The 16,605-nt window shown below is 37.7% G+C and overlaps 1 protein-coding gene across 10 annotated transcripts in view; it reads left to right on the plus strand.

Moving 5' to 3' along the window:
- Positions 1-16,605, plus strand: part of KDM4C (lysine demethylase 4C) — a 497,722-nt gene that overhangs the window by 363,395 nt on the left and 117,722 nt on the right. For 8 of the 10 annotated variants that reach the window (XM_030812128.1, XM_030812213.1, XM_030811740.1 and 5 more), the window contains 2 exons: positions 7,750-7,805; positions 9,976-10,084. The exons of 1 other annotated variant lie outside the window; for it this stretch is intronic. In XM_030812128.1, the coding sequence (XP_030667988.1) occupies positions 7,750-7,805; positions 9,976-10,084 (165 nt within the window). Of the gene's footprint in view, positions 1-7,749; positions 7,806-9,975; positions 10,085-16,605 lie in introns of those variants that run through there. One more of the 10 variants, XM_030812076.1, reaches the window with a different exon arrangement.

Raw genomic sequence — 16,605 nt, forward strand, 5'->3', positions numbered from 1 at the left:
CAACATGTACAGACTTTTTTTTCTTGTCATTATTCCCTAATTGATACAGTATGACAATTTACATATCATTTACATTGTATTAAGTATTATAAGTAATCTAGAGATGATTTAAAGTATACAGGAGGATATGCATGGGTTATATGCAGATACTAAGCTGTTTTATATAAAGGACTTCAGCATCTCTGGATTTTGGTATCTGTGAGGGGTCTTGGAACCAATCTCCCTTGGATACTGAGGGTTGACTGTGCTTCCTATTCATTTGTCTCTATAGTCATTAAACTTTTACTCTGCCAGTTCCAGTTTGCTTCTCAATCTGTTGAATGAAATCAACATTTTATTATTTCCTATCTTGATCATAAATAATTTTTTTTTGCTTTTTAGTATATCTTGTACTTTTTTGATTGTGTGCTAGACATTTTGTGTGTGATGACTGAAATGAATATTATTATTTCCAGAAAGGGTGTGCTGCTTTTTCTCTTAGGTTCCTACAGTGGGGTGAAGTCAATCTGATTTATATTTGAGCTGGGCATGTGCTTTATTGCAGCTTTAGTTTGATTAAGTCCACTCAGGTTTCAGGTGTTTTGAGGGTGGGATTAGGACTTTCCCTTCTGCAGGATCTGTTATCTGGGCACTGTGGAGGTTCTGAAGATCTGCCTGCCTTTCATAGTTGAGCTGGCAACTTTTAAGAGCTATGGAATATCTTTTGCTCTTTAGACCACAGTTGCCTGGACTTTGAGTTCCTGGAGAGTTTTCTTTTCTCTCCATTTGTATTTCTTGCTTTTTGCACCTCGAGAGGATTATTCATCACTGATCCATATTTTTTCTTTCCCACTAAACAGCTACACTGAGATTATGCACTGACAATGTTATGTTATCTAGAACCACAGTTAATCTTGTGCATGTTTAACTACTGTACCTTTAGTATTTAGTGTGTGCTTAGGGAATGTTTTACATACATTAACTAATTTAGGGAAGTACTGTTTTTTTCCTCTACAGATAAAGTATCTGAGGCACAGAGGTTGAGTAACTGATCACAGTCATAAGAGTAATAAATGGCAGAACTTTTATTTGAACCTGGCCATCTGCACTATATTAAACACTGTGATATGTCATGGCTCTCCAGTTTCACTGTTCTTCCTCTCAGTTAAATTTGATTCATTCAGCCTGAGGTTATATTGCACAGCATAACTAGAATGTTGGTTTGTTTTAAATGGTATCATTACTTGGAAGGATAAAGTAGGGAAAATTTAATGATGTTATACCAATGAGATGTTTTATTAGCTAGATTAATGAAACAAATAGGAACACAAATTGTTATATGCTGCCGGGTAACACAATTTTTTATGATATGGGTTGTTTTGCAGGGATTGTGTTTTGAAAAGGAGTTCTTGATTATTTATGGAAATGAGCAAATGGAGACTTGGTAATGCCTCTACCAGTATCATCTTCGTGGTTTGTTTAAGTACATACAGGAACTTTCTTCTTGTCATTGTGAACTTCACAGGGCAGGCATTGTTTCTTGTTTATTTTTGCACTCTACTTCGATACCTTATGCCTTGCCTTATACTTTGGGGCAGAAGATGCTAGAGAAGAGGTGCGTGGACATTTGGATTAGGCAGACATAAGTTTGAATCTCAATTATTCTCCTTGCTAATTGGATCAGATTTTGGAAAGCTTTAACCCATGGTCCTGATCTGGCCCACTGCCTATTTTTGTAAATAACAATGTTATTGGCATATAGGCACAACCAGTAGTTTAAATATTTTCCTCCAGTGGCAGAGTTGAGTGATTACAACTACTCTATAGTTGTGCAAAGTCTAAACTAGTAAATATCTAGTCATTTACAGAAAAAGTTTGATAACCATTGGGTTAGATGATTTTAGGAATACCACTCAATCTTTTGAATCTGAGTTTCTTTATCTATTAAGTGAAATAATAAATTACCTAATATGTTTGTGATAAAGAAGGGAGATGAAATATATGAATTTTTTGGCATGGTACCTGGAATGCATTAGGCTTTCAATACATGTCTCTATTCTTCTAATTTTTATTCTTAATATCAAGTTTAATGACTCAGTGTCTTGATGGACACTCTAGCACTTTCCTACCTTTTCCTTAAATTCTTTCATTGAAAGATTTGAAGGAAAATGATACAGGTACAATTACTCTGTTTTGTGTAGTCCTTTACATGTATCAGACATTGTAGATTCTTAAGAAAACTCGGGCTGCTTTTTGAGTGAGAGTCAACCTGTTAATTTTTAGAGTTATCAATTCTGTTCTCTGACAGAAAGTCCTATTTAAAATAGGAAAGAAAGGTTAAAAATTGTCTTATCTGATATGTTTTCTACTGGGCTTTAAACATAGGCATGTAATGAAACTACAAATGAATGAATGGACAGGTTGGCATCTTTATGTTTTTACCAGATCAACTAGTTTGACTCTCTGAGGGACACTGAGTCAAACAAATGATGTAACTTGACATGACTTTCATTGTTTCCTACTTTTTTTTTTTCAAAATTGGGAGAATAGAACAGAAACTGTGATATCATATAAATAAGAGTGCACCTGGTCATGAATATTTTTGTTCTTTACAAAGAAATAAGATTTCTCAAGTAAATCATGGCAAAAATAACTTTGTCAACTCACTAAAGCTTGCAGCATACTTTCCTTAGAAAGTCCCAGTATGTCATCTGCAAACAGGGACAATGTGACTTCCTCTTTTCCTAATTGAATACCCTTTATTTCCTTCTCCTGCCTGATTGCTCTGGCCAGAACTTCCAGCACTATGTTGAATAGGAGTGGTGAGAGATGATTGTATATCTAGAAAACCCCATTGTCTCAGCCCAAAATCTCCTTAAGCTGATTAGCAATTTCAGCAAAGTCTCAGGATACAAAATCAATCTACAAAAATCACAAGCATTCTTGTACACCAATCACAGACAAACAGAGAGCCAAATCATGAGTGAACTCCCATTCACAATTGCTTCAAAGAGAATAAAATACCTAGGAATCCAACTTAAAAGGGATGTGAAGGACCTCTTCAAGGAGAACTACAAACCACTGCTCAATGAAATAAAAGAGGATACAAACAAATGGAAGAACATTCCATGCTCATGGGTTGGAAGAATCAATATCGTGAAAATGGCCATACTGCCCAAGGTAATTTATAGATTCAATGCCATCCCCATCAAGCTACCAATGACTTTCTTCACAGAATTGGAAAAAGCTACTTTAAAGTTCATATGGAACCAAAAAAGAGCCCGCATCGCCAAGTCAATCCTAAGCCAAAAGAACAAAGCTGGAGGCATCACGCTACCTGACTTCAAACTATACTACAAGGCTACAGTAACCAAAACAGCATGGTACTGTTACCATAACAGAGACATAGATCAATGGAACAGAACAGAGTCCTCAGAAATGATGCCACATATCTACAACTATCTGATCTTTGACAAACCTGACAAAAACAAGCAATGGGGAAAGGATTCCCTATTTAATAAATGGTGCTGGGAAAACTGGCTAGCCATATGGAGAAAGCTGAAACTGGATCCCTTCCTTACACCTTATACAAAAATTAATTCCAGATGGATTAAAGACTTACATGTTAGACCTAAAACCATAAAAACCCTAGAAGAAAACCTAGGCAATACCATTCAGGACATAGGCATGGGCAAGGACTTCATGTCTAAAACACCAAAAGCAATGGCAACAAAAGCCAAAATTGACAAATGGGATCTAATTAAACTAAAGAGCTTCTGCACAGCAAAAGAAACTACCATCAGAGTGAACAGGCAACCTACAGAATGGGAGAAAATTTTTGCAACCTACTCATCTGACAAAGGACTAATATCCAGAACCTACAATGAACTCAAACAAATTTACAAGAAAAAAACAACCCCATCAAAAAGTGGGCAAAGGACATGAACAGACACTTCCCAAAAGAAGACATTTATGCAGCCAAAAAACACATGAAAAATTGCTCATCATCACTGGCCATCAGAGAAATGCAAATCAAAACTACAGTGAGATACCATCTCACACCAGTTAGAATGGCCATCATTAACAAGTCAGGAAACAACAGGTGCTGGAGAGAATGTGGAGAAATAGGAACACTTTTACACTGTTGGTGGGACTGTAAACTAGTTCAACCATTGTGGAAGTCAGTGTGGCGATTCCTCAGGGATCTAGAACTAGAAATACCATTTGACCCAGCCATCCCATTACTGGGTATATACCCAAAGGACTATAAATCATGCTGCTATAAAGACACATGCACACGTATGTTTATAGTGGCACTATTCACAATAGCAAAGACTTGGAACCAACCCAAATGTCCAACAATGATAGACTGGATTAAGAAAATGTGGCACATATACACCATGGAATACTGTGCAGCCATAAAAAATGATGAGTTCATGTCCTTTGTAGGGACATGGATGAAACTGGAAACCATCATTCTCAGTAAACTATCGTAAGGACAAAAAACCAAACACCGCATGTTCTCACTCATAGGTGGGAATTGAGCAATGAGAACTCATGGACACAGGAAAGGGGAACATCATACTCCGGGGACTGTTGTGGGGCAGGGGGAGGGGGGAGGGACAGCATTAGGAGATATACCTAATGCTAAATGACGAGTTAATGGGTGCAGCAAAACAACATGGCACATGGATACATATGTAACAAACCTGCACATTGTGCACATGTACCCTAAAACCTAAAGTATAATAATAAAAAAAAAAATAAAAAAATAAAAAAAAGAAAGTCCCAGTATGTGAAAATAGTCCTTGCATTTTATTAATCCTTTGTTAATTTTCAAGATTTTCACTGTTCCCTGTTTTGCCATGTTTTATTATTTATTTAACAAACTCCTATTAAAGGTATACTCTCTATTGGATATCATAATAGAGTAAGAGCAATTAACCTGACAGATATTCCAATAGCACTCAGTGAGTTTACAGTTTAGTGAGGGCAGCAGATAGCATGCAACAAATAGTTGCAAGAGTAATAAAGCTAATAAAAGGGGAGTATCAGTGAAAGTGTCAGTGGGAATGCCTGAGATAGAAGTACCTGAGCCAGGGGATTGGGGATTCTTGTTTGAGGGAGTAACATTTAGGTTGAGATTTCAAGAATGTATTTAGTTTAATTATTGATGAGTGGCGCAGGCTGGCTCTAAAGTGTTTAGGACAGAAGGAACCTCGTGGAGGTCCTTGAGGTGTCTAAACACAGTGAGGCTGGCCAAGACCAAGACCTGGTGATTCTAGCCCTCTGAGGCCATATTAAGTACTGAGAAGCATTAAAAACCTTCTTTCATGGGGTTCAGAGTAGCTCTGGGTTGCCATTGAAATAGTTTAGGTCTGGTGAAGGATACCGGGGCTATCAGCGAAAGTGATGGCAGTGATGATGGAGAGAACGGGGTGGATTTGGAGGTGGGATTGACAGAACTCAGTTGATTGGATCTAAAGGATGAGAGGAAAAGTATGTCCTCCAATATGAGCTAGAATGGATGGTAGGCACCACTGATGGAAAACAGTCGGGGAGTACAGGCTTGAGAAGATATGAGTTCAATTTTGCATGTATTTGAGATACCTGTGGCACTGTCAGCCAGACACCTCAGGGAGTTAAGGTGTGAGCCATTGGCCTATAGAGAGTGATCAGAATCAGGGTAGTGGATCAGATGCTCAGCAGGCATGTGTGGAGAGAGAAGTAATAGGGCCTATTACAGAAATTTCAGCGTTTGAGGATAGTGAAAGAGAAGCCTGTTAAAGGAAGCTGAGGGTCAGCTGGAAGTGCAGGAGGACAGTGAGGAGTCTAAGGGTCATGGAAACCACAGGGAGAAAATCTTTCAGGAAGGATCAACAGTGTTTTATGGTGCTAAGAGGTCAGGTGAACCAAGGACTTGGAATTGTCTATTAGATTCTGTGACTTGGAGGGGAGGCTAGGAAGAATGAATATCTTCTTGTGATGGTGGAGAATCTTAAACTCCATTTAAAATCTTGAGCCTACACATTGTATTTTAGAGGATTTTTCCTCTTATTAGATTAGTGCTCTAGAACATGTGTACCTGTTAATGATCCTAATCAGGTGCTTTTGAGCAGCTTCCATGCTGCTGCGCTGTATTTAACTTTCCTAACTTGTCCCTTTAGGCTTCTTCTCACTACTACTTTCATTAATCAGACATCTAATTCTCTTAGAGCCTGAGTGCTTCACAGTCCACAACTCTTTGCTGCATTCCCACTTTGAAACTAACATCTTCATGTATACAATGAAAGCACTTGACCTCAAGTATTGTTTCTTTTTTCATTCATTCATTTTCTTTCTCACCCCCTCTTTCTCTGTAGAAAGTGTGTTAAATTACTGGAAGAATACTTAAAATTGAGAACTTATAAAATGAACTACCAGAGTTCTCATTTTCAGTATTTGGATTGTGAAATTTTGCTTTCTTGGTGTGAGTCATCAAAACCAGTTATTCCAAAGGCCTCTAGGATATGGCTTTGTGGTATGGATAGAGAAAATTCTTCATTGAGTTGTTATTTCCTCGAGCTGGGTTTATAATGGATACAAATCAATATACACAGTGTATCTTTTACTACTGTGAATCCAGGAATTTTCATATAGATGTACAGAGACTTTTCAGACACACAAACCTGTTGGACATTTCTAGTTTGCATTTATTACTGCCTAACAAAAGTTATACAGATATATGATTCTTTCCAGTTGTTTTGGTATTGTTTTCCTCAGAAAAGTAAAAGCTATGAAGTTTCACACCTCATTAATAGTAGATCAGTTAGGTGGATTCCTTGTAAAGCTAGGCAAAATTGTCAAAATTTGTTAAGGGACATCGCTTTAGTGGACAGGGTAAAGAGGTTTCGTATATAAACTTTGGAGGAAAAAACCCCAAATAACTTCTACCGATTTAAAAAATGTATTAATGCAGAAAATTGAGAGGACAAGCTTGAAACAATTTAGTTCAAGAGAAGGCAGTGCACTGCTCTCTGGTCCTCCTTTTCCTGGTCTTTTTCATGAGAGTATAGTGAGAAATAACAATAAAATCCATATTTGTAGCAATTGGAGTCATCTTGGAGTAGAAAATTACATTCTAAGCTAAGAGTGCTGAAAGGGTAAGCTTATGTGGGAAGGATAAAGCAAAACGTTTCTTGGTGCTGTTTTCTCGGGCCGGATAGCTGGGGTTGATCAGGACACTTTTTATAACACTATTTGCCCACAGAAAGAGTGAGGCCCAAGTGTTACTTTGGTGAAAAGAGTATTGTTTAAAAATAGCCTCTTGCTCATCCTTGTATTAGAAAAAAGCCTGCCCAGACTCCATTCATTAGCCGCCCTGTATCCAGGAGTGAATTCCCAGAGCACAAGGCTACACCGTTGTGTGTGCATTCTCTGCTCTAGAATTCTTGCACATACCTAGGTATGTGGAGTAGGTTCTCTGGACTGCTAGGTTCTCTGTGTCACAGCTTTCCTTTGATGACAGTGTCAATTTAAAATTATACCAGGTTCATTTCATGATGGTTGCCTCTGGGAGAATTTTATACCCTGAAATTTGAGGGGCGTACTGCTACCATTTACCCCTCCTCTATCTTTCTTTTTGAACTTCTCAGAGATAGACCTTCATGTAATTCCTGATGGTTTTAATTTTAGAATGAAAAATCAGGATCTCTGAGAATATTTAGATGAATGGTAATGACTTTTGTTCTGTGGGTCTGGTCATCATGTGGTGTTTTCTTTTCCCCCCAGGAATGCTGTCTCTGCAATTTGAGAGGAGGTGCTCTTAAGCAAACGAAGAACAATAAGTAAGTAATACATTAATTGTGTTGAATTTCATTATTTTTCTTTTTCCATTCTAGAACCTTTGGATGACAGTTCGCTTTACCTCTCATTGTACACGTGATTTCACAGCTTTTGCTGCTCAGAGCTGAGGTTGGAATTCTTTAGAGACTTCTACTGTTAGCACTCTCATCCCGGCAGGGCAAGAGTAGTCCAAGTTATGCTTCTGTTCTTTGTATTTGACACCATGAGAAATAACCCCTCTTTTACTCACAGAGTTTTAAAAATGAAGGTAGCCCATATCATCCAGGTGCCATTAGAATCCTGGTGTTTAATATGATGAATGCTATTGGTCTGTTAAAAACAGGGCATACCTGAGAAAGTGAAACCGTGATCTTCAGATAAATCAGTCATAGCAATGATAATAAAACAAAACCATTTACTTTTTACATTAGCAAATTTATGAGAATGTATGTGTACTAAATTAGAAAAGAGAGAGAGAAAACATTGATATTAAGATTTAAAGGGATCAGGTGGAGAATATGAAGAGAGTCTTGAAAGAGAGTCATAAGTGAACATAAAAGGAAGGCAGTCTAGTTTTTATGACTCTTCTGCATGGATTTTATTTTTTTTCATGACCAGGTTTTAATATTGAAAATGGGGCCAAAGCATATTACGGGGTCCGCTGGAATAGAGACATGTCAAAATAACCTGGGCAGATTTTGCAGGCTGGCACTTGAGGGCCAGATTCAGGTCCAAGATATGTTTTGTTGGACCCATGCACCATTTTATAAATTGCATCTAAAATTTTAAAATTGAGAAATTTTTACATAAAAATCCAGATTTTCATCTTCAATTGAAAATGACTGCATATCCCTATAAGGCAGTAATAACAAATTGGGATAGAACCCAGTGCCAGTGGGGCAGATGCTCCTCAGTTCACCATGACTTCCTAGTATATGTGTATTTGCTTACATTCCGCCGGGCCCCCTGGGCACTGGAGTTAGGACTCCTGGTGTAATGTAATGGTGGATTCAGCATAATTCTTTACATGTGCACATGTTTCTGATTGCTGGGAAGGAGGAGTGAAGGTATTTATCATTATTACATTAATAAAATTTGTTGTAAGGAGCTGCAGGGTTTGCTTAATTTTTGAAAGAAGATGTTCTTCCACAGTCCTGGTTGATACGATTCACACTATACTAAAAGTCTTCACTAGTTCTTGGATATTGCACTGGATGCCATACTGTGAGATGGTTTAGGTGGTTCTTGTAAAAACACAGGTGGTAAGAAGTTCTCTTCCTATGCTTGGACCACAACAAAAAGAAATAGTGTTTTCTGTAGAATGATAGTATCTGTTTCGGTGTGGAAGAATGCCCTGGTGGGATCGACACCTGTTCTCTCTTCCTGTGGTCTTGAAAGACAGGATAGAGTCTGATGCTGTTTGGGTGAAGTAAATATGCTTTGGCTTAAAAATAGGTTGATGGATTTGACAATTCTTTCAAGATCTCTTCAAACCTCATGATTCTTTATATTTATTTTGGGATATAACATTTATGAGACATTTAATAGTATTAACGGGGAAGTTGTCATTTTTCAGAAAGTGAAAAAAGTAGGAAACTAGGGTACCAGATAAACTTCATTTCTTTTTGTCTCTGGGTTTCATTGATTATAGTAAGATTGCAGTGAGAAACAATTTAATTAAAGATTAGCATTAATTCTTTTGGAAAACTTTTGCTACTTGAACAAGTTCGCTTCATGACATTTGTATTATTTTAAAAGGTTTGTGTGCTATACCCAGTTCATACCTTTTATTAACTGAACTAATCTTTTGCCACATATTGATTAGCTTAAGTACATTAAGCACATACGTGCATATTCCAGCATCAAATGAAATAAGAAACCCACATTTCAGTATTTTGCAGAGCAAGTGTAGAAAAATATATGCACGTCAATAGGATAGAGTCCTGGGCCTTTATCAGCTCTTCATGCGCAATGTTGTTGGGCAGGTGTGGTACTGAGTCTGTCCAGGTATCATTCAGGAGGTTTACAGTTCAGGATCTGTTTGTGATGGATTTAGGCATTTGGCTTTCTTGCTCATCTGTGTATTTCCCATCTGTGAGAACTGCCGTCACCAAGTTGAAGTATGTAAGTTTAGGGAACTTTTGTTTATGTTTAATGTCTCCTTTCCTGTAGGTGGGCCCATGTCATGTGCGCCGTTGCGGTCCCAGAAGTTCGATTCACTAATGTCCCAGAAAGGACACAAATAGATGTAGGCAGAATACCTTTACAGAGGTTAAAATTGGTGAGTGGCAAAGCTTCTTTTTTACCTCATAAATTAGTGTTAATTTCAAGTTCTGAATTTTTCCATTAATGCACACATTCCCAAGGTATATTTTCTCCTAGCTTTCTTTTGTTTTTCTACCCTTATTTTCCTTTGGCCTAAATTTATTTATTCTTACAAATTCTTTTCCTGTTATATTGTAAGTCTGCATATAACCTTCCTCAATTTCTGTCTGAAATGAGGAAAAAGATAGTAACGCATTTCCTGAATTAATGTGAACTTTCAAACTATAGGTTATCTGGTAAGATTTGTCAGTACTGGAGCTGAGCCATCTAACTCTATTTAAATTGTTTAGATTTTTCTCTCTTGACTCTCTTTGGTTGGTCTTAACCTAGCAAAATGTATCTAACCTAATTTCATTATCTCTTCACCAAGAAGAGACACACAGAGAAATAAAGAAGCTTTTATTTTTACGAAGATTTTCTCACTCTTGAATAGGTACAAGTCACTTAGTATGCCAAACTCTCTGGCTTGTTCAGAAACTGTGTAAAAATCTTCCCATTGGTTTCTGTTAAGAGCATTTTTCATTGAAAATATAGGCCTTTATTGTCTTTAACATTGAGTAACTTTGTAGTTTTATTCAATCATGAGCCAACAGATCATTAGTTTAGGCCCTTATATTGCATACCTAATTAGAACTTTCCCCAAAGTTCAACTGCATGACCTTAATATATTGGAGCACGTCTTACAGGTGGACTTAAAACCTCTAGAATTTCCTGAGTCCTTGTTATTTTCCACTGAAGGTCTTTCCATTGTACAGCACTTCAGGCACCATCACTGTGACTCTTCTTGACTGTTGCTTGTTTTCCCACTGCTCTTTTCCCCAGTGGCGAGCTGGGTGTGCCGTCTCTGGGCCTCTCTTATAGGAACTCACAATCTAGTCTACTGTATTTTGTTTTCTGAGAAGTGAAAGTGAACACTGTTATTTGCCATCATACCTCCATCAAGAATTTCACTTCACTAAGGAAATATGTGGGCCTTTCACGGAACTGACGATTACTGTGGCTGATGTGAGTGTTGGGCCTAGGATGCTCAGCATGTGGTAGTTGGAAGTTTTGTAATCTAAGATGGAAATGAGTGGGCCATTTAAATGGCCCTCTAAAGGTCACAGTGACTGTCAGAAGTAAGAAGAGAGTATAATTCTTCAGCTCCTGGACTTCCATAGGAAAGCTTGAAATCTTATACCCAGATTACCAAAAAAAAAAAGACACCAAAAAACAAACAAAACGTTTGTAAGAATCAGGACTATAAGACATGATATCCAAAAAAAGTTGAACTACCACATGTTAAATAATTTAATGTTTGGTGTGACAAATATTAACAAATGTTAACATTTTAACATTTTTTTCTGTTTATAAAAGTAATAGATATTTGTCAAAATTCTACACCACCTTTTAAAATCACCTTTGTTTCTGTGTTGTTACCAGTGCAGTGCCCCTCAGAAGTAGTCACTGCTCTTGAGGCTGCCTCTACAGGCCTATGTCTTGGCTTCTCTAGTCCATAAGTGCTTCCTTAAAGATTTAACGTTACCCACATCAGTCCCAAAAGGTTTTTGAGAGAACAGCAGGGAAGGGCAGCAGGATTATTTCATCCACATTCAGGGTGTTATATCTAGAAATATCATAATTGCAACTAAAGATGGTGAAGCTTGTCGCTTTCCTCACAATGCTGTGCTTCATCTTGATCGTGCATATCACATGTTTCTCATGGAACATTTCCTTCCTTAAGCGATTGGTACCTTTGAAAGAGCATGTCTTAACTGAATGTCATATCACCTAAAGTCTATTCAAATGATAACATAGAGCTATGGTTACAGATACAAACTTGAGATCTGTGAAATATTTTTGGATGAAAATAGCAGCCTCTTGACCAGATTTTTTTTCAGATAATGTTATATTTATGGAAAGTTTCTTAGAATGATCCTCATCAAAATGCTTATAGTAGTTATCTTTAGTGGAATAATAATATGAGGTGCAACTTCATTTGGGGGGAAGAATCGCCAAGTTTGTAATAGTTTGACAGGGGCGATGACTGGAAGTGTGGATTCTTTTTCACCAAGAATCCTCAGGAAGGAATCGTCACCCTTGTGAGTCCACTGCAGTCCAGTGTCTGTGCCCCAGTCTTCATTGATGTTCCGTGGTGATCAGACTCAGAGAGGCTGGCTTTGACTAATACAATTTACTTATGTGGGGAATGAAACGCACCTTTCCAGGGAATAGGATGCTCTGCCTGTATGTCGTGCTAAGGGTACACTTTCCTGACATAGGCATTCTTCTGAAGTTTAAATGGTAATCTAACAAGTTCATGGCCGGCAGGAAAGCAGAGTAGTTTTGTGTGGTATTTCATCCAGGCCAAAGAAAGTCCAGGTAAGCTATTTTATTCTGCCTATTTCATAAATATATATGTGTCTGCTAGTGTCGGTTTCAGTATTTTTTATGGAGCTGTGGGCATTCCTTTTCTGAACTCTAGACTGTCCACTCTGCCTTCCTGTTCATACAACTGGAAAATAATAAGAATTATTTGGATGTCATAATCAATTTATCTCACCAGACAATTATCACTTATCTTGCCAGGTAGTATACATTTTTGAAGAAGACACAGTTTTTGTTCTGTCAACCTTGGCACTATTGACATTTTAGAGCAGGTAATTCTTTGTTGTGGAGGACTGTCATGTGCATCATAGGATTCCAGCAGCCTTCACCAAACAGGCATTGCCAGCTATCCCCTGGGAGGCAAAATCACTCTCATTTAAGAACCCATGAGTCTACAGCGAAGATATAGACAGAAAGAGAACATTTTCAATATTTGTCATTTTTAGAGAATATCTTGGTTGGAAGAACTGAATTCAAGACTGACAGAACAGAAATTATTAAATGTGTTTAAAAACAAACCTGGGTTTTTTTCTTTTTTCAAATCCAAATTTCTTTTTTGTTAGCAAGGCAATAAAGCCTGGTAACATGTGCATATTAGCTACTGTATACTTATTAATTATATAATCTGATTTAGCAATTTAACATTACCTGTTCTGATAGAAATTGAACAACCAAACTGACTACTAATCAAGTTTCACCTAAGATTAAAATTCTGTGATGTATGTGTATATGCACATAGTCGCCACTGAGTAAATATTTATGAAATGAATAAAAGGCAGCAAATCGTTATTCATTATTTCCGCGTCAGGCTTAAAATGACTGTGGCTGGAATAGTGCGATCAGACAATAACAAATGGCCTTTGCCTTTCCACGGTTTCTCCTTTAAATGTAACAGAATTCACACACATCTCTGCATACTGCTCTAAAGCAAGGCATTACTTTACTTATCTGCATCACAGGGGACATACGATTAAATCGTAGAGTGCAGCAGTACTCCAGAGAGCCTATGAAACATGCATGCAGTACTCATCTTGTTGGTTGAAAATTCTGATCTTGGAACTTCTGGGCAGCTGGGGATTGAAGATGAGTGGACAAGTGGTTCATCCCTGAAGCAGCAGCAAGGGCTGCATCTCTTCAGTACCCACCAGGTGGTGCTGCTGCACCAGTTTCTTATGTTGCTCTTACCCTACCACCTCCCTTCTCTAGTGCCTTAACCAGAGCTCTGGCCACACCTGCAGAGAGAGAGAGAGAAAGCGAGAGCGAGCACGAGCGAGGGAGCCAGCGAGAGATTGTTGTACAATGGGGTGCTTTAGCCCAAGGGATGACAATAGAGCATCGCAAGTGCTGCTCGTGATGCATTCAAAGTGTTGAATTCCAAAGGACAGTTTTTTAGTTTAGTATTTTATTTAGCTGTAGAAAAAGAGCTGCTGTCCCTTGGGGCAAGTTAGAGTTTTTCTGAATAAGTAATAAACAACACTAGTAAAAAGCTAGTAAACTGCAAGAGGCTAATAGAATGACTGGTGGGCAAGCATAAGTTTAAAATGTCTTCCATTATATGAATGCTGTTTATTTTTAAAATGCTCATTATTAGCAGTCTTTCTAGAATATGAAATACTGGAATTTATGCAGAGGTATTTGAATATTTTGGTAACACTGTTGTTAGCCGTTTATTTATTCAGAGCTTCAACCTACAGCTTTTGAAAAGCTCCTCTGCTAAATTATTTGTACAAGGAGAATTTTGTGGAGGATACAGGAAAGGATTTGTTTACTTGAGCAGATTTTTCCTCTTATGTATAATGGCCAGTTTTTTTAAAATGACAACAAATGGAAAACAAGCCTTTTGGTGCTCTTCTGTGGATTTATTGATCCTAAAATGGTGTGTGCTTCATGGAGATCCTTTAGCTCATCCAACCACCTTGCTTAGTAATGTCACAGGTGTGGCCTTTGTTCATCATACAATTAAATGGACAACAATGATGACATTAGACTTATTTTCAAGACATTCTATTTTTTATTTCTGTGTCCAATTTTAAATACTTTAATAATTAACTTTTAAAAACCTAAAACATTTTAATGAAAAATAAGTTTGGCTATAGTGGTCTCCATCCAATTAAACTTGTTCTTTCTTTCCTTTTCTTTAACAATATTTCACTTTTGTGTAATTATTAAAGTAATTGCTGTCCCGGCTAAAAAAATGCTACAGGTTGCTATCCAAAACTACCGGGTTATTAAGTAGAGTCATCCTGTTACAGGGAAGAAATGAAAATGCTAACAAATCTTAAGAAATGAAAAGTTAGCTGAATGGGCTAAAGACTGTCATATCCAAAAGGGAGAACCAGTTTCCCTGTCAGCTTCAGCATTCTTCTGATATTTAATGCAGGTTTTATATTATGTAGTATTTTTATTACCTGCCCATTAGAATAAATTACTTTGCTTCTGAATGACTTTACCGTATGGGAAAAGTTATCCTTGTGGCAAGTCCTATTACTGCAAACCCCTTCCCTGTGCCCTGCAGCACCTTCTCTATTCACCAAAAGAATATGCGAGGATTGGCACTTTGTAGGAGAATAGGAGGCTACTGAGGACATTTCCTTCTCCCCAGGTAAGTGTGCTCAGGGATAGCCCATCTAGGGAGTTGTGTGAAGTCACAGGTGATTGGTGTGCCTGAGGACTGAAAGAAAAAGAATTGACCCCAGGTGGTATAGATTTCGAATTTATTCAGAATTTTTTTCCTTTTCTTCTTTCTGTCTTGTTTTCTCTGCTAGTATGATTGATTGGCTGTAGTCATAACTGAATCTCTGGAAGAAGAACAAAATGGTGCACAGACAAAAACAAGGAAACATAGAGATATATAAAACACACGTTAAGACAGAATGGCCTATTTTGTTTTTACGATATAAAAATGATCATGAAGAAGAATTAAGGATGGGACTTTAGAGATAACAAATGATGTTTTTATGGTCTGATCACACAGAAGGAAGAACGCGGTAGGGTTTGGAGGCAGATCACTGTAAAAATCTTAGATTTGCCTATAAAATTTAAGGGAAGGACATTTTAAAAATCTAGCAAAAGGAGTTAAAAAGAAGTATGGATTTCTGGTACTTGCTGTATGTTTACCATGAATGTTTATTGTATACATTGATCACTTCCTGCAGCTTAAATTAATTAAAGATCTGTGGTATTTTTGTAAATAAGCCAGCAAAGCAGGTTTGTGGGTTTTAAGAAATCTTGGAAAGTTGTAGCAGACCCTAAATGCAACTATTAGTTTTAAATACCCTATTTGGAGATAAAGCTTTCAAATAGGACTGTTGTGTGAATATTTAAATGTTAAATCACATCTTTCAGTGCAGCGGATGTCTGTTCTGATTGCTGTCACTACATAAAAAACTTAGCATTGAGACCATCCTGGCCAACATGGTGAAACCCCATCTCTACTAAAAATACAAAAATTAGCCGGGTGTGGATGGTGCATGCTTGTAGTCCCAGCTGCTTGGGAGCCTGTGGCAGGAGAATTGCTTGAACCTGGGAGGCGGAAGTTGCAGTGAACCGAGATCGCGCCACTGCACTCCATCCTGGCGACAGAGCGAGACTACGTCTCAAAAAACAAACAAACACAAAAAACTTGGCATTGTTCATTGGTCACAGATGCATCCGTCCTCACAGTGGTGTAGCACAGTGCCTTTGGTTTCTATACCTTTAGACCTTTCTAGGACTTTTACATTTGAAATCCTATTTCTGCAACCAAATAGAGGGAGAAATGAATTTTGGAATGGCAGGATTTGCCCCTGGGCATTCGATGACCTCTGATTTGTATTTGACAAGTGAACAAAGCACAGCTACAAGTGTTCTCTGAGTGAAGAACATTATTTTGAAAAGGAATTTACACTGCAATGATGACTGAGTTACAAGCCTTTCCGTATCTGGCTGAGACCATACTATTCTGCTTAGAAGCCTCTGTACACTTTAAAATTTGTACCTGAAGGCAAATAATAGTGAACCTGAAAGCCAAAGATTATAGTTTTGAAAGGTATATCAATTCTGAAAACAGAGTGGTTTCACTGTGGTATTCCATCTCAAGAGTTGAATCAAGGGGGAGAAAATACAATCACA

The sequence above is a fragment of the Nomascus leucogenys genome, chromosome 1a (genome assembly GCF_006542625.1).
Source record: "Nomascus leucogenys isolate Asia chromosome 1a, Asia_NLE_v1, whole genome shotgun sequence".
Classification (NCBI taxonomy): Eukaryota; Metazoa; Chordata; class Mammalia; order Primates; family Hylobatidae; genus Nomascus; species Nomascus leucogenys.